Below are 18,830 nucleotides of genomic sequence, written 5' to 3'. Positions count from 1 at the left end.
GGTCACAGCTGAATGGGAGGAGTGGAAACCAGATGGCAGTGGGCTGAGGAGTAACTGGGAAGATTGTAGAGCCGGGGAGTCTGCATGACTGTGCAGAAGCTTAACCAGGGAAGGGAATAAGAAAGATACAGTGGTCTCACTGCCATACGTTATGGAACCTCTTCCGGGAAGCAGTTTGTGATTTAAGTGAGCTTAATTCAATGAGCTTGCCCAGGGTCAGCTTCTCCGGCAGCCTGATTCTACTCCTAGAGTGTCATCCATTCACCTCCCCACCTTCCGAAGAGCTGCCAACCTTTTATTTGCAGAGCAATTGCTCCTGTCTTACCTGCATCAGTCCAAGCTAAGCTCCCGCATTTTAGAACTCCAATGGCATTTATTACCCGTATCTTAGTATATGACATGTTCAGTTAAATTCTGCCAACGTTGGGGTGTCAGAGGCACTGCTCCGTGACGCTCGCACTCCTGCGAAAACGGCGCTGCGAGAGGCTGGGAGCGAGGGAGCCGCGGTCTGCAGCCTGCCCGCCGCCTCGGTGCTCGCTGCTGCCCTGGGGGCTGCTCTGCGTTCCGTGCGTCAATTCGGAAACATGAGTGGATAATACAGCAGAATGGTATCGGAACAGTGGCAATCAGCAGTTTTGCACAGGAAGCTTTGGGAGATGCAGTCTGCCTCAGTTGGGACAAAATTGAACAAACAAGATGAGTTTGGAGCTTTGGAAAGTGTGAAAACTGCCAGTGAACCCAATTCTCTATCGCAGAAGTAACTGAAATTAGTGAAGCGCTTGCTGAATATCCAGGACTTTTCGACAATCTTGTTACAAAGACGATTGGCTGACCAAGATCACACTGAATAATCCTTCAGAACTAAATGGACTAAGGGAAGAAGCATATGAGAAATGCATGAAGTCTATTGAGGAGTGAAAATGGAAGCCCTAAATAAACTGGAATGGGACAACTTAACCTAGCTTAGTTGTCTTAAATTAGTGGTGGATAGAAAATTTTAAATAGCAACTTTTAGCAGTGCCAATAGAAAAAGAAACTAATTGCAAAAATGCTGTTGGAAGAAAATACCCCTTAACTTAATAATGATTGCAGATAAACCCAATATGCATCTTTTCCACAATACCGTATGATTTCTAGGCTAGGCATAGTATTCAGAGTTGTTACAATTACCTGTGGTAAAAACTAGGTATAAAATTATGTAATTCAAGGATAACATTGTTATCTTAAGCCTTCTATAACTTGCTTATATCCATCCCTGGATTTGGGTCAAAATACTTAATGGTATTTCCATTGGAAACACCTGGCAGTGGAGAAAAGTTTTTGTTGTATATTGTCAGATGAGGAACAAGACCATCTTCATTTTGCAGTGTACTGTGTTTGCTGGTGCTATTGTATACAGTGAAGCAACAGCCTTGCAGGAAAATAAGAGTGGTTTAATAAAAATTCAACATCCTCATAAAACTTTTCTTTTACCAATGTTGAAGGGCACCGTCATGTGAAGTGCCTAAACACTGGCATCTGACTGAGTTTGGATCTCAGCCGGTCATGCAATGGCTACATGACCTTGGTCAAGTCATTTAGCCTCTCTGTGCCTCAGTTTATCCATCTATAAGTGGATATTATAATAGTATGTCTTGTTAAAAGTATTAAAGGAATTAATACCTGTAAAGAGCTAAGAACAGTGTTTGCCACATTCTAAGCCCTAATATTGTTAATAAAAGTCAAGTTATGTTCCTACTACAGGAAGGTTCGTGCCTGTGGCTATGACGGATACAAAGATGTATGTGGTATTTGCTCTAACCCTTAGCCTAAGCTAGCCATTGCTGGTCAGATTTAAGTATCTGTAGAGATCTTCTGGGCGTCCTGGCCCAGCAGCCTCTGCACTAGGTTAGCTTTGGCATGAGGACCATACAAGGTCGATTTTCAATGGCTTCTTTTCAAAACCGAGCTGCCAGTTGGAAGAATGGTGACTGCCAGAATTCACGAAGGGGAAAACAGGAGCCATGCTGAGGAGGGAGATGTTAACCTTCCCAAGGTTTTGGACGCTTCACCTTTCAACCAAAGAATGGTGTAACATGTTGATAGCCCTGCAGGCACCGCGAGCCTATTCAGAACCCACACAACTCTACAAGCCCTGGTCACCTGGAGTACACACACAGAGCACACCCACTCCGGCCCCGTGCCCGGCCTGGGCAGACCCGCCCCAGGCCCCTGCGGTGCCCATAACAGCAGCCCCGCCTCTCCCAGTCAGCCTCTCTCCTGGCAGTCTCCGCGGCCCCGCCCCCCGCCTCCTCGCCTGCGGCGCGCAGGCCCCGCCCTGCCTCTCCCGGTGCCCCAGTTCTTCTGGCCCCACTCCGCCCCCTATAGCGTCACACACCAGCGCTCCCCGGGGCCCCGCCTCTCCCCGTGCCCCCGGCCCTGCCCACGCCCAGCCCCGAGGCCCCGCCTCAGCCCGTTGCCCCGCCCCTCGCGCTCCCATAGCTCCGCCCCGCCGGTCTGTACTTCCCCCAGCCCCGCCTCGTTCTCCAGCCCGCGGGGCTCCGGCAGCTCGTCCCGCTCTTCCCCACCCGGTGCTGTCGCGTGCTCGCCGCAGCTCCGTCCTCCGTGCCGCGCCTGCTTCTCCCACCCCGCGCGACCTCGGGCCTAAGGGAGGCGGGCGCCATGGCGGCCGAGGCGCTGGCAGCGGAGGCCGTGGCTTCGCGCCTGGAGCGGCAGGAGGAGGACATCCGCTGGCTGTGGGCGGAGGTCCAGCGTCTAAGGGACGAGCAGCTGAACGCGCCCGACCGGGGCCCGGACGAGGGGCCGCGCCTTACACGGGAGGTGGCGCTGCTCCGGGCCGAGAACCGCGACCTGCGCCACCACCTGTACCGCCTGCGACTGTGCCTCGCCGAGGGGCTGAGCCACCAGGCCAAGCTGCCTAGCGCGGCGCGGGCGGCGGTGGCGCAGGAGGGGGCAGGGCGCGCAGCTGCCTGCGCGCAGGTACCGGGGCGGCGGGACTCCCTGCGGGGAACGCGGGGCGGCGCCTCCCAGAGTCCCGGCTGTGCCCCGCGTCGCGGCGGCGCTCACGAAGCGGTTCTCCACCCGGGAGGGGCAGGGGCGGGTGCGGGCGGAACCTGCGGGGTCTGGCCGCCGCGCCCAGGGCCCTGCAGCATCTGCCTCTTGCGGAGTCCTGCTCGCTGGGGAGCCAGGGATGCGCCTAGACGCCCTGGGACCCCTGCATTTCCAGCAATCGCCTGTCTGATCTAGTGTAATTTCTCAGCTCTTCCTTGCTGCTACGCATTTTCTTTAATAGGAGAAATAGCAGTTTCCTTTGGAAAACATGCTGGAGTGTTTAAAACTATTTTTAACTTGGGCAGGAAGACCCAACAGCTACGTTTATAAACCCTTCCGTTCTTTCTCATGAATTACTGGTTCTGAATTATTCACGACAGGTGGTTTCTGTTCGCTTGTGTGGTGGTCTGCCTTGACCTCTGTATGTCCTACATTGTTATTTAATGATAGAATATTTTATTTTGGTTCATTGAAGGACAAATTATCTTCCTGTAACATAATACATTTTCTAAGTTATGAAGTTTTTCTTAGACTGTGGGGTGGTCTTCAGTTCTTTACCAAGGTTAACTGTGGCACACCAACGTCCTGATGAAATAGTGCATTTAAAGTCTCTGCAACTATACAGCATTCCCAGCGAAACTGTTTAAAGTTTAGGGGAAAACTATTTTAAAAAGCAAAATATATTAAACATGCTTCGCAAGAGTGTGTGAAAATGCGCAGACAGTAAGGATAGAATCCCAGAAAACAATTTTGCCCGCTGAAGGTTGTACGCAATGGTCAGGAGAGCCCAGCCTTCAATGTGAGACACCTGCTGCCTACTGGCAGGTCTCTCTTCTTTTTCAGGTTTCATATGTGTTGCTCTTTCTAATCATTGGCATGAGTTGTTTATAATTTACCTTTATTTTTCAGCCTCCTGCTGCTCAAAGCCAAGGAAAGGACATTAAAAAGAAGGAGGAGGAAATTGGGCCTGACAGTGATGTAAGTTGTCATGGAAACAATATACTACCTGTAACATAAATATGTTTCTGTAGCTAATTGCCTAGGATTTTTAATTAAAAATAATTACTAATTGAATTACAATTTGGGCCACAGTAGTATATTTAAAACTTTACAAGCCTTAGATACAAGATACCTTCACTTAATATGAGCTAGCTGCACAGCTGTATTTAAAATGCTCCTTAGTCTAGTTTAGTTGAGATAGCAGAGCTCTTTCATGTTAAGGAAGCTAGCTACTTTGTTTTTCGTTAAAACAACCAGAGAGTATGTATCAAGCAAGCTTCAACATTTGATAGGAGCAAAGGAGGAATAGCTGGCTTCAAAGGGGTCAGTTTGGTTGAGGAGTTCAGACAAACAGGAGAAACAAATAGAGAACAAAGTAAGATGGTATCTAAATAAGTGCTGGATTGTATGACTCTGTGTACATGTGTGTGAAACGTGTAAAGGGAGATGCCAGTGGGTGTAGTAGTTAGAAGAGGAGGGCTTTCACCTGGACCCTGAGAGCTAAAGGAGAGAAGTCCTTGGGAGGTGAGAAATGCTGAGAAGAGGCTACAACTTACTAGAGTCAAACAGAGAAAAGTGGGTGGGGTGTGTTAACTTTACCATATTCCAATGATTTTCAGGCAAAAGATCAACCACACTTCATGAAGGAAAGATTGAAGCTTTTTGAAATATTGAAGGAAGACCATCAGCCCTTATTTGCCTTTTATGAAAAAAAAGGAAATACAAGCAATGTGATCACAGTAAGAGTGGCTGATGGGAAAACAGTGGAAGGGGAAGTTTGGAAAACAACACCTTATCAAGTGGCTGCTGAAATTAGGTAAACCATACTTTGGAGAAGATACTCAGTATTAAGTATTGCTCTAGAGCTTGGTGAAAATGTGTTCTTAGGTACTGCTGAAATATTTTTTTCTTACTCAGATAAATGAATAAAATGTAATTTTTCCCTTCTAAAGAGGCCTTTTAAGTAAGTAATTGACTATCAGAACACAATATCTTCCTGTTTAAGGGTTCAAATTTTAAAGTTCTAATGAAATTACATAGTAGAGAACAGTGTATAATCCTTGACAGGCCACATTACATGGACTTTTTTCATCGTCAAGATAGTTCCATGAGATTTTGTAGGTCTTTTGCTGGACTTGGCTCCAAGTCATTGGTCCACCAGTAAATAACCAAGGGTAGGTATTTGAACCAATTTAGACAGTTTCTTTAGGAAGGCTTTCTGAGCTGTTTTCTTACATCTTCAGTGGAAATAATACTTTTCCCATTTACCTACTGATGTAAAGATTAAGTGAAATACTATGTGTGAGAAATACTCTGAAAATTAAGGCATCTCTAGAAATGTACAAAAAGGTTTACTATTTATAGATTGAATATATATGTGTTAAAGCTGTTATTAGCCCTGGAATAAGTATACTTTGACCTTCCTAGAAATTAGATTCATTAGTGAAGTTAGGCTGTTTTGACTAATGTTAATTCCTAGCATAAGTACAATTCTGTGGATGCTATAGGTCAAAACTGCCATGTAAATAAACTTACTGTTTAAAAAGCAAATTTTTTCAACAATTCAGCCTCAGATTTCCTTTGAAAACTATAGTTAGGATTGTATTTATTTTTCATCCTATTTTATCATGCACCCTGAAGCCCCTCCCAATCTGTTCCCATGTTTCGGGAGAGATGAATAGATGTGCTGGGAAAAATTGGGCTTTGAGGCTGAAATGAGCTTGTTTCCTTATGGAGAGTCAGTTTGCATGTTAGCGTACTGGAAGACTGAGAAGTCCTTCGCTGAGGAAACCTGCTCATGCTTGGGGAGCAAAGTTATTTGATCATAGAACATGTTTTCATTGTATGCTTATATGTTTCCACAGGGTACCAGCTTAAAAACTGCCCTCAAGTTCAGTGATAGAGGGTTTGCAGGAATGTCTAAAAAGTAAAACTGTCCAAAACTAAACTACGAGCAAAGCTCTGTCAGGCACACCTGATAAGAAAGCAGTGGTCATGATAGGACTGTCAGATGGCAGAATTCAGGGCCGATGTCATCAAGTGGGTCCTAAGGCTTATTTTCAAAATAGATGAACGATATAATCCACACCAATTATTTGTCACGAACCTTTATGAATTAAATAGCATAGCATCAAATTAGAAATACAAAATTATAGAAATTCAGGAGTGGTAGCTTTTAACTTGCCTTTTGCAGTTTTGACATATCAAATAGGTAAAAGTTAAGATGTCTGAGTTATATAAAGTTAGTGGCTGTTCCAGAGTTTCTGGTCTCTAGGGGGAGATACTGTCTTCTCTCATGGCACCTGTGGTCAGGCTTTCAGCTTCTTAGAATATTAATAAAAAAGAAACATACAGTTCACCTTCTGTGAGTAAAATCAGTTATGAACTTAGTAGACATTAAATCACAAGACAAAGCAAAATAAAACTAGAAAATTAAAAAAAAAAGTCTTCAAAGTAACTTGGGCAACAGTAAATTAAAACAAGCACATAATTCTTAGAAAAATACTTCTACTGAGGAGAATCCATTTGAGAATCTGGGGAATATATCCAAAGTGGTGATCAGAAACAGATTGGTAGTGTTGAAGGCTTTTATTATTGAATAAGAAAGAATGAAAAGAAACAGACTAAGAATTCAACTCAGGCAGTTAGAAAAAGGACAATTAAAGGGGAAACTAAAAAAGTGAGTTAGAGAACAGTGTTAACTTAAAAAATTATTAGAATAAGTAGGGGTTCAGTGAGGTGGCTGGGTATAAAAAAAAAATTAGAAAAACAAGCTTTATATTGTATGCTCCCTTGGTTAACTTGAGAGTTGATTGCACAGATTATTATTTATGCTCTGGGGGAGCATAGACCTTTCTAAGCATAGCATGTAAGGTAGAAATCATTAGGGAAAGATGGACAGATTCAATCCACAAAAATTAAACACATAGGAAAAATGGCTGTGTGTAAAAATGACACATAAAAAGGGTAATGGCAGATCTGAAAAAAGTATATGAAGCAAATGATTGCTCTCCAGCTGTTTTTAAGATTAATAGGAAAAAGATGAAAACTTCAACAGATGAAACGATAATCTTAGAAATGCAAGTAAAAATAATGATTGATGTACCAAAGATTTATGAATAATAGTTAATATTGATATAATTTTGGAGAAAAGGCACTGCTGGAGGGAGGATGAAGAGGTGTAATCTCTTTAAGCTTTTAAAGCCTTAAAATGTGTAAACTCTAAGTCTTGGATCCAGTAATCCTATACATAGCCATTTATCCTAAGAAAATATCCCAGTAGAAAAAATAGGTGTAGGTTGGCTCATAGTAGTTCATAAAAGGGTAGTTCTCAAAAGGTGGTTCCCAAACCGACAGCAGTAGATCCTGACAACTTGTGAGAAAAGCAAATTTGTGGGCCCCATCCCAGACTTCTTGAATCAATTAGCAGTCTTGTGATTTTATGAACCCCCCAGGGGCTTCTGATGCAAGAATAAGTTTAAGAACCACTGAATTAGGCAAAACTGAAGCCACAAGAGATCCCCAAAGACAATAGCTTAAATAAGGTAGACAGCACACATTCTCTCACCTAACAGTGTAGAGATGATCAGTCTAGACAGGTGGACATCTCTGTTCATGTATGGACTCAGGTTCCTTCCATCTCATTGATCTGCCATCCACGAGGTAGCGTTTGTCCATGTCTAGGGTTGGAAGCTGGGTCCCATCCGTGGACTTCCCTGCAGGCAGGGGGAAGAGCAGCTGAAGAACAATGGTGCTTTGAGGCCAAGACCACATGGAAGCACACCTTAATTTCCACATATATCCTATGAGCTCACATTTAGTCATATAGCCATCCCTAGCTATAGGAGAGAATGGAAATGTAGTGCCTGCTGGCCAGCCACATGTCCAGCTCAAACATTCTCACCATGGAAGAGAGAGAGAATAGTTTAGGGGATGTCTGCCACAGTATGCCCCTCTCATCCAGATATCTGCGAGCAACCTTTTCTTATCATCTCTCACACTCCCTCCCCAAGTAAGACAACTCCAGTTCCTGTCGGCTGGAAGTGGGATTGCCAAGTGATACGCAAAACACTCCCACCAGAACACCTCCTTACATTCCAGCAACGAATAAACTAGAAGACAGGCTGCCCACGCCACACGTACACGCACAGTGGTGGAATAAAAACACAAGACCATCACGAAGTGGAAAAGAAGGAGCAACATGGCAGACAGAATACAGAGGCCATCAGGTCCTGCTGGCAGCCACCGTGAAGCCCACAGCCTGGCAGTGGTCAGTGTGGGGGTCAGTCCATCTGTCCACCCTGTGTTGTCTTGGGGGCCCTCTTGACCTCTTACAGTCCTCCACGGGCCCTGATTTTGCTCTTTGAGAGGTTCATGGGTGTCCATCACCCTCATTTGCCACACTGGAAGTGTGCGGCCATTTATCCCCTCAGAGCCTGTAGTTCGTACAGCCCTGTTTCTGCCGGTGTATATTTGGGGGCTGAGGGATCCTTTCAAGATCAGTCAGTCGCAGATATTTGCAAGCTGGGCTGGTAGCATATTTGGAAATAAAATTCCCTCAAGCTGTAGCTGTAGTAGGCATCTGCTCTGTTTGCTTCTCATCACTTCCATGGTACTCTCACTTAAAAGAATTCTTCTAGCCAGAGGCTGCTCACCCTTTTGTTCCCTGGCTTTTGTACTAGGTTCATCCTCTCTCCCTCAGTTTAGTGAGCAGAGGTGATGAGAAACAACAGGCGGTGGGAGGGTAGCACCCTTACTCCAGTCTTCATGGTTAGACTGTCCCCTATAGTTTGTTTTTATGTGCAGCCCTTGCGAAGGACTGTCAGTGCCTGTCCTTCCTGCTGTTGGGGACAGAAGATTGTTTTTCCAGTCTCGTACAGCCTCACATTGCTTTACCCTTAGTTTGGATTACAGACCACAGACAGAGCCGCCTTATGCCTTTCACATCTGCTTGTAAACTGGACAGTTCCCACATGAGCCTATCTTGTTCTGATGGTATTTTGCAAAAACTGCAAGAGTTAGCCAGTGTTTACTAACATACTGCCTTTTCATAACTGCTTTCTTATGTGCTACAGGCACTGTAAGCACATTAGTTTGCCTGTAAGTTTTGTAGAATAAAATTTTCTTATGCTGTAACAAGAAACAAGGGTTATTGGCTTTCCACCTACTGTTATCTCTTTTCTTGTAACCCACTGCCTGTCTGCTTAACCAATGTGTCATGTTTTGTTTTTGTTACTTCAGGTCCTTAGTTGTGTATTAGTTAAGATCTAGGCCAAACTGCTGCAACAGAGAGAGCCTAGAAAACTCACTGGCTAAGGTGTGATCGAAGTCTGTCTTTCACAGAGCAGTCTGGGGTGTGGGGCTCAGGCTGCAGGGCAGTACTTCTCCACACAGTCATTCAGGGACCTCAGTTTGGTTGCTGGGCTGTCCAGTGCAGTGTGGCCCTTCTCTCCATCATCCCAAGGAAGCAGCACATGTGTGCTGCAGTCCACGGAAGGCAGGGGGATGGTGGAGGGGAGCACTCCATTTTCTTAAGGCTGAGATACAGAAGTGCTACACACCACTTCTGCTTGTATCCATTGCCTCCCAACTTAGTCACATGGCCACATCCAGCTACAAGGAAGGCTGGGGAATGTAGCAAAGAAGAAACAGAATGGATTTAGGAACCCTTGACAGTGTGTCACAGCCAGTTAAAAGGAATATAACATTTAAGTTAGTATGAGTATGCATTATTTAGTTCTTAAAATAAATGTATGAAGAAGGTCCTATCATCCCCATTTTACAGATGAGAAAACTGAGGCTTAGAGACGCTGATTAAATTGTCCATTGTTGAAACCCAGGTTGGCCTGACACCAGAGTGGGATCTCTTAAACACATGCTTCAGTTACTCACAGAAATGCAAATTAAAACATGCTATATTGTAAAGCCAACATAACTTCATTGTACCTACCATTATGAGAGCACAAGAAAAGGTATTCTTGCAGCTTTTCTGGTAGAAAAATTTGCAATATTCCACCAAAAATCATTGAAAGTAATTTCCCTTGACAGCAGTTTTACTTCTAGAACTTTTTCTGAGAAAATAATTCGGAACTAAGATACACATTCAAGAATGTTCACTGTAGCATGCTACAACAAGACAAAACACAAAAACCACAAAGAAATAACCAAAATATCCAGCAAAGTAGGTTCATTAAGCAAGTCTTGGTTCTGCTGTGGCCATGAAATAACATGTTTCACAAGTCTGTGTACTGTTAGGGAGATGCTGTGATTTATTGTCAAGTTTAAAACATAGGTCACCAAATAATGTATAGAATGATACTATTAAAATTTTTATTTTGATGTATATACATTTATCAGGGGAAGGATATACAGCAAAATGTTAACAGTAATTTCTGGGTGGTGGGATTGAGGGCAATTCATTTTCTTTGTCCTTTTTTATGCTTCCCAGTTTTCTTCTCTGAAAAGTGTTACTTCTGTCAATCATTTTTAAGGAATAAATGTTCTCTAAAAGAGACACACACATACACCCTGAAGAAAAACATCAGCACCCCCATAGAAGAAGATAGGCAAATGGCATAGGCAGTTCATGAAAGTGAAAATGTCAGTAAATATTTATGAAAATTAGTAATAAGTAAAATGAAAACAACAATTTCCAACATCACATTGGCAAAAGATTTAAAAAATCAGGGAGTGTGGAAGTGGTACACTCAGACACTATTTATCAGAACACTTTCAAAGGCACGTGCCCTTTGATCTAGCAATTCCATTTCCAAGGACTCACTCCCAGGAAACAGTCGCAGAAGACACAGAGTGTCTGGATGTGTGCGTGCAGTCTGTTGTGATAGCAGGACGTGCAGGTGACCGGAGTGTGCAGGAGTGGAGGCATCCTTAATGAATAGGGTACTTCTGGACTGTTTTGGAAGTCTGTCTGATGGCGTGACCTTGAAAAAGCAAGCTATAAAATGTTGGCAACTGTGTTTTTAAAAAAGTGAGGTGTGTGTGTATGTGTGAAGGAGAGGTGGATGTACAAAAAAGACTGGAAAGACATGTACCAAAATGTTATTAGTCATTTCAGGGTACTGGGGTGTGCATGTGATTTTTATTTTATTCTTTGTGTTTCGTTCTGAAGTTTCCATTTTTTTACAGCGAACATATATTACTTTTGTACTTAAAATAAATGTTACAGATGAAAAACATCTGTCCTGTTAGTTTACATTTGTATTCTCTTCCCATTAAAAAAGCCCTGGTAATTATTTTACTCTTTTGTTTTACTCAATCGTTGTAGCAGGTGGTAAGGTTAACTCCCGAGTGACTTTTCTCTTATTAGTCAAGAACTGGCTGAAAACACAGTAGTTGCCAAAGTAAATGGTGAATTATGGGACTTGGACCGTCCATTGGAAGGGGACTCCACCCTAGAGCTGCTTATGTTCGATAATGAGGAAGCTCAAGCTGTAAGTATTTAAAAACCAAACTTTGGGTGTTTATGTTGTAAACTACATTATGTACAAAGCCACATATTGAAGTCAAAGTGATGTGTTTTGTGACCTAAGATTTAAATTTTGTGTCGTGTTGCTTAGTAGGTATCTAATGAGTTTTTATGAAGTACCTGTTTACAAATATATATCAGTTTTTTAAGTAGCCCATATTTATTCTCAGAGGAGTTGTTTCCTTAAGTTAGGCTGCTTTAATTATTAAACCAGTGTACATTTGAAATGAATTTTTATTAGACTCTTCAAAATGGGTCTACTTTGTGATTTAATATGTGTGGGAGAATTTGCAAAAGTTACCAAAACTCAAGTGCCCTTTAAATATTTACTAATGTAATAGTCTCAGAAATAGATACCACATTTTCATTTAGGCCTCTGGTCTACAATGCTGCCTTAACTTTGCTGGCTCCCTGCAAGTGGTCCATTATCTGCGTAAACCCTAACCTATGATTAGCTTAGGTTACAATAATTTTGAAGCTTATGCTAAATTCCTTGGTTTATTACTCTAAGCTGTAAAAACCGTAAGGTAATTTATTTTAAAAATGCACAAAATACTGCCATGAAATAGCTAAATGGTACAATATTCATAAAATCACATTTTAATTGGTGCAGAAAGAATGATTTTTAAAAGAAAGAAAACCAGCTTATATATATTATTTAGTTTTTCTCACTAGTCCCTTACAAATGTCACCTAACCTCATCCCAGATGCCATCCCTGGACTTGTAAAATTTATATATTCCCTTAGTCAACTGACTAGTGCTGAAGGTGCCGGCTGCACGTGCCGGACCCTGTGGGCTGCAGTGGATAGGAGTTTACATCTAGTGGGGAGAGGGAGTAAACAGGAAACCAGCAATGAGATGCTCACAGGTAGTGTCAGTCTCTGGGGACAGGCACGTGGGGGCTGGGATTGACAGCAGCCATGAGAGCTGGCATGGCAGTTAGTTGTAAACCTTCTGAGGGCCTAAATCCTGCCCGGGACCGGCATCAGCAGGCCTTGCCCCTCTCGTAGCTCTGGTTTATCTGCAGGCGCGGTTCCCGCAACTCTTCTTCAATGGACAGCTATTCAGCTTTCAATCTGTCACGTCTTTGGGTGGTAGGGGTGGAGGAACTACCAAGTTTAATGTTCCACGGAGGTGTTGGCATCTTCAGAGGTCTTTCCTTCTTGCATTTGGTGACATCATGGAAAAGGAAACACTCCTTGTCTTGGGGAATCTTTCTAGAATGCCTAAACCAGCACACCCCTCTGCTGGCTGTGATACTAACAGGTACCCGGCATGTATTACAGGGCTCCCATAAATAGGTGTGGTTGTTGATGAAAATTAGAATAGTAATGAACATTTACTGAATGCTTGTTACGTACCAGGCACCAGCCCCAGCCTCTTAATGTGCATTATTTCCTGGAGTCCCGAGTTACACACTGGTCCTGTTTTAATCCTTCCTTTACAGATGAAGCAGCAACCAGGGCTCAGAACAGTTACATAACTTTATCAAGATTTTAATGCTTATTTTAGTGTAATTTAGTAAAAGATTTTTTTCTTCTTGGATTTTATTTTCCTGTTACTATGAACATATTAACAAGATTTTGAACATAAGCCAATTTATGAATATTTAGTGCGTATACCCATTTTTTAAAAAACCCTATAGGAACATAAGTCTAGAAAACTCAGATCTAAAAGTGATAAATTAATTATTTTGTAAAAGCATTTTTTGCTTCATTGAAAAATCCAAGATTCCTTTATATAGCAAATGCTTTTATTTAAAAAGATGATTGATTCTAAGAATATTTAGTGTATAAGATAAGATACAGAAGAAATACTGTTCTGTTCTCTAGAAGAATTCACATAGAAAATGAAAGAATTAGGAGGTTCATGTAAAGTTGATAAATATGCATACCAGAAACAAGGGGTATTTCATAAAATGATGCAGCTTTCAGGTTCAAAGTTTATCTAATATTTCCTTTTGTAAGCATGATGTCCAGTAAAAGAATGTATGTAGGTATACATTCTACTTTAAACCTTTGGTGGAATCCCAGGAAAAATCAGTGATGTGCAGCTGTGATCTCATGCTTAAGAAAACATAAGGTGTTTACTTGGAGGTGTAAATAACAAAAAAGCAGATTTATATAAGAGCCGAGGCTGCTAGCACCACAGTGTGCTTATAATCATGTTCAGTGGTCTCTCCAAGTGTATCAGGGCCTGAGTTGGGTGTCCCCCACGCCCATCCTAGGTATTCTCAGCAGAATTCTCAGCTGAATTAACTGAACCACTCTTAAGGTTCTTCATAGTGCCAATGCTTTCCTGGTTTTATTTTTCCACTGGCTCTTTCTCAGTCTTCTTTGCTGGGTCTTTCTTCTTCATCTGCCTCTGAAGTTAAGAATTCTTCAGTGCTCAGTCATAGCCCCCTTCTGTCCTTAGCGCACTCCTTCCTGTTCTAAGCTGTCCATCTATTGACTGTCCACTCTCAATTCTTCTGTCTGTGGCTAGACATACTTTGCTTTTGCATGCACAACTATGGTGTCTCCACTCAGATACTGTACAAGAACTTTTAGTTCAGTATATCCACAGTGAAATTCTTGATTTGAACCCCAAAACTTACTTCTTTGCTGTCTGTCCATCTCAATGTACAGCTTCCCCATATACCCAGTGGCTCAACCCAGAATCTTGGAGGTTGTGTGTGTTGTCCCTGAACTCCAATCTCTGATTTAATGGTAAGCCATTACTTTCAGAAGGTATTGAATCTGTCCACTTCTATCTCCATTGCCACTGCCTAGAATCTATAATGGTGCTATTGTAGCACTACACAAGGAACTGCCCACCTGCTATTCATTCCTCTGAAATCCATTCCCATACTGCTACCAAGCGATGCTTTAAAATAGATTGAATAATTTCTTTTCGGCTTAAAATACTTTAATGGATCCCCACTGCATTTAGAATAAAAACCCAAATGCCTCCCTAAGGCCTGCGTGGTCACCATCCCTTTCTTACCTCTCCCACCTTTCTCAGGCTATTCTGCTCCATTCCGACGTTAGCCACACAGTTCACAGTTCCTGACTCCCTGTGAACGTGAATAATAACGACTCCCCTTCACTAATATTCTTTATTACAATGCCCTATTCATCTCCTTTAAAATCCTCTCATCTTGCAGTTGTGCACTTACAGGTTTGTTTATTGCCTGTTTCTCCCCTACTGGACTAAACTGCATGTTTCTTTCACTATTATATCCTCAGCACCTAACACAATTTTTGACTCAACAAATATCTAGGCATGGACAATGCACTGAAGAGTAGACTTGGGCTGAGGGTGGCAATTAGCCTACCCTCCTGGCACCATCCAAAGCAGAGGGCCTCTGGCCCAAGGACCGACCCTCCGGGTCTGTTTGCAGGTCATATCCCAGCCTAGTGCAGTGGGCTGGGATTTCACAGCCTGCTCAGTCAGCTGACGCCTGCTGCTCTGAATAATTCCTCAAACAGCTTTCTGATTGTGATTTTTTGTGATTTAATAAAGGAAAAGAAGGTGCTGCCAGAGGTCTTGATTATCTTGCTCCTTTGGCACATATGTTTATTTGGTGACTTTGGTTAGTTTTAATTTATCCATAAATATTGATTCCTTGGGAATTCAAAACCAAACTTTCTGAACTTGTAGAGCTGATGGTAAATTAACTCATATGTATACTGCTCGGCAGGGGGTGGGGGGACATTGTCAGGAAGCCAGCAGGCATTCCCCAGAATCACCTTTTCTGCCCCAAGCCATCTTTCAAATGTCCACAATCATGTGAATTTAGCATGGAAAGAATGCTGCATAGATGTGAAATATCGGTATCGTTAGTGACGTCATGAACAGCCGGTCCTCTGCATTCAGCTCAGAAGCTGCCCCTGGAGAAAAAGGAAGGAAACCCCTGTCTCACTCCTCGGGTGTCCTCCACTCTGGGCTGAAACAGGCCAGCACGGGGCTACTCTGCTCACTGTTCCAAGTAAGTGGTTGAGGCTTTCACAACCCCTGTGCAACTTAAAATGCACAGAAGGAAATGGTTTAGGAGCTGTGCTCTAGCTGTGACTCGGAACAGCAGTTTTACCCTAGACCCAAGTGAATGGCTCTGGCGGATTTCAGGAGTGCTCAGAAAACATAGTGTTCTAACTGGGCCTTGATGATTTTTTCAAATTGATGTCATCTGTGTCTTGGTGTTTATCTCCTTAGAATTTACCCACCTGTTTACTCATGTTATTTTACCAAGAATAGGTCATAGTTGTGATGCCGCTGGCCTCTGTGTCCTGTGCCCTGCAGGTGTACTGGCACTCCAGCGCTCACGTTCTTGGGGAGGCCATGGAGCTGTACTACGGAGGCCACTTGTGCCACGGTCCACCCATTGAAAATGGATTTTATTATGACATGTTCATTGAAGACAGGTAACATGTGAATATTCATTTCTGAATGCAAGTGTGTATAGTTCATTGTTTTATGATTACCTATTAATTTAGTGGATGTGTGTGTTATATGATGTGATAACAGATTGCCTATGTTTGAAAATTATTTTTTATGACTTCAGATCCCAGGGCAACTTTTCAAATTTTCTCTCCTTGCCACTGAAGGAACTGAGGTACTCTTTATGTAACCTGGGTATTGCTAGAGCAATTAAGGCCTAATTAAGGCCGAACTGAAGGGTAAATCCCTGGAGAACAGTCAGTTCAGCTCTGCTCCGTGATAATCAAAGGCACCATCCACCTTAGCCAGACATCTCACACACGTGAACACCAGATGGAGCGGGTCGCAGAGGCCTCACATCCCAGGTCTGTGCTTGAAATCACCAGCAACGGGCCCAGCCCAGCCCACCTCCTCCCTTGTATTCCTCGTAATTCTTAAGAACACCACCAGCTGCCAAAACTGAACCCTGAGGTTCCTTCCAAACCGCCGCCCGCCGCCCCGCCCCTCCTCACCACCCATCATCGAGTCACTCAATCCACTTCTGCCGATTTTATCTCCTAAATAGTTCTCCCAGCCTCCTCTCCTCCCTGCGCTTCTGCCTTAATTTAGACCCGTAACATCTCTTGCCTGGACGACTATGGAGCATTTTGCCTTTACCTGTGGCCCCCACCTGCTGCATGATCTCCCTAAGCTAGCCCCCGGAGCTCTGTAGCCCCTCCTTGCCAGCTTGTCCGCCTTCATGTCCTGTAAAGATTGATTCAGAAGCATGTTTCGGCTGCCTTCTGTGCACTCCATGCTTGGCGCTGACGGTTCAGCCGTCATCAGATGAGTCTGTCCTCGTGGAGCTGGCGGCCTGGGCAGCTCCCTCTATACATAACAGCCCAACAGCCGTCCACTATCAGGTGGTCGTGAGTGCTAGGGAGGAAAATAAACCAGGTGTGGGGAGGTGTGTGCCATGAGAGGTGCTCAGGAAAGAGTAAAGCGACGCTGAAGCAGGGGCCCAAGCGCAGGCTCTGAGGCTATTGGGAGTGTTGGGTGTATTCATGGACATCTGGGCGATGAACATCCAGGCCTCTGTGGGGTAGCCCTAGCTTTGGGCACATACCTGGCTTGTGTGAGGGATGGCAAGGAAGCCAGCGTGGCTGGAAGGGAGTGAGTGCGAGCCAGTGAGTGACTGAAAGTGATCAGTCAGTGCCTGGCAGAGGCGGACTGCCCTTGTGAGGGCCTCAACTCTGCCCCTGCAGTTCACGCCCCAGATCCTTCTCCCAACCTAGAGCCCACTTTCAGTGAGGGCAGGGGCATGGTGAGCACTTACTACAGCTCTTGTGAACAAAAATGCCTATGTGTGAAGGATTAGGAAGACTGCAGAGAAGAACAGGCCTTGAAGGAGCAGACAAGTCTACCTGGAGACCATCTAATAGGGCTTTTCAGATGGCACACTTCTTCACAAAGCAGAACTGAAGGCAGTCCCAGCATCTGTTAATGCCTTAGTTTTCCTCTTTGAGAAACAGGATTAACTGCCTTGTGTAGAATGTTGGACTTTCTGACGTCCTGGTACAATAAAACACTAAATTCATCAACTTGGAAAGTGTGTTAGAGACAAAGACCACAGGACAAGGGTCTGCAGAAAGGAGCATGCATAATGTTTGAAAAAATGTGTGTTGATTCTTCGTTGCTCTTTTTAGAGCCGTGTCCAGCACAGAACTGTTGGCCCTGGAGAACCTATGTCAGACTATCATCAAAGAAAAGCAACCTTTTGAAAGATTAGAAGTCAGCAAGGAAGTCCTCCTGGACATGTTTAAGGTAATTTCAGGAAACTCTTTAGAATAAGGAAGGTTTTTGCCAGGAGTGTTAAAAATAGTCAACATAGACAACTTTTTTTTTTTTTTTATAAATAGTTGGCTATTGCCAAATTGTTCCAAGCAGTTTGGCCCCCCTGTTGTAAGGTTGTTAACGCGTCACTTGATGTGATATCGCCCTCCTGTTTCCTGAAAATTTTAATATGGATGGAGGCAGGTAAAGGACCAGGTGAATAGTTTTCATATGTGTGTTTCTAATATGATCAATTCTGAGTATTGTTAATATTATGACTGCAAAATTCAACAATATTTATACTATTATAAAATTCTGGCCTTTTTTTTCTGTTATTATTTTAGATTTTAGCCTAGAATAATCTGTATGAAGTTTTAGCTTCTTCTCATATTGTTTTGGGCAATGTGCTTAAATATATTGTTAATTTTATTTTTCTGAAATCATACACAGAAAGCACATAATTGAAATCATAATATTGTTAGTTTTGTGGGCTTGAATTAAAAAATATATTTGGGTTTGGTAAAGTTGCAGCTACTCTTTTTTTTGTGTGTGTGTGTATAAAATATCCAAAATATAAAATTTACCATTTTAACCCATTTGAAAGTGTACAGTCGTCTGACTTTCGGCATGCTCACATTGTTCTGCAGCCATCACCACCACCCCTCTCCAGAGCTTTTTCACCTTCCCCAGCAGAAACCCTGTACCCATTAAACACTACCTCCCCATTTACCCTTCCTCTCTTTCTGTCTCTATGAATTTAACTACTCTTAGAACCTCACATAAGTAGAGTCATCATCCAATGTTTGCCCTGTTGTGACAGGCTTATTTCACCCAGCATAATGTCTTCAATGGTTGTCCACATTGTAGCAAGTGTCAGAATTTCCTTCCTTTTAAAGGCTAAGTAATATTTCATTGTGTATGTATACACAACATTTTACCTATTCATCTGTCGAAAGACACTTGCTTTGCTTTCACTGACTATTGTGAAAAATGTTTCTATGAATGTGGGTGTGCAAATACCTGTTCAAGTCCCTGCTTTCAGTTTTTTGGGGTATATACCTA

At 43.1% G+C, this 18,830-nt stretch overlaps 1 protein-coding gene across 1 annotated transcript in view; it reads left to right on the top strand.

Annotated features, from left to right (window-relative positions):
• The first annotated feature begins 2,482 nt into the window (after positions 1 to 2,482).
• TARS3 (threonyl-tRNA synthetase 3) overlaps positions 2,483 to 18,830 on the top strand; it is a 55,602-nt gene continuing 39,254 nt past the window's right edge. The window contains exons 1-6 of the mRNA XM_036878674.2: positions 2,483 to 2,979; positions 3,961 to 4,029; positions 4,671 to 4,867; positions 11,378 to 11,501; positions 15,819 to 15,940; positions 17,642 to 17,759. Coding sequence (XP_036734569.1) covers positions 2,662 to 2,979; positions 3,961 to 4,029; positions 4,671 to 4,867; positions 11,378 to 11,501; positions 15,819 to 15,940; positions 17,642 to 17,759 — 948 coding nt within the window. The 5' untranslated portion in view covers positions 2,483 to 2,661. The remainder of the gene's footprint in view (positions 2,980 to 3,960; positions 4,030 to 4,670; positions 4,868 to 11,377; positions 11,502 to 15,818; positions 15,941 to 17,641; positions 17,760 to 18,830) is intronic.

This window comes from Manis pentadactyla, chromosome 18 (genome assembly GCF_030020395.1).
Source record: "Manis pentadactyla isolate mManPen7 chromosome 18, mManPen7.hap1, whole genome shotgun sequence".
In the NCBI taxonomy this organism is placed as follows: Eukaryota; Metazoa; Chordata; class Mammalia; order Pholidota; family Manidae; genus Manis; species Manis pentadactyla.
Note: the sequence above shows the minus strand (reverse complement) of the source record. Positions and strands in the feature narration are given on the sequence as shown.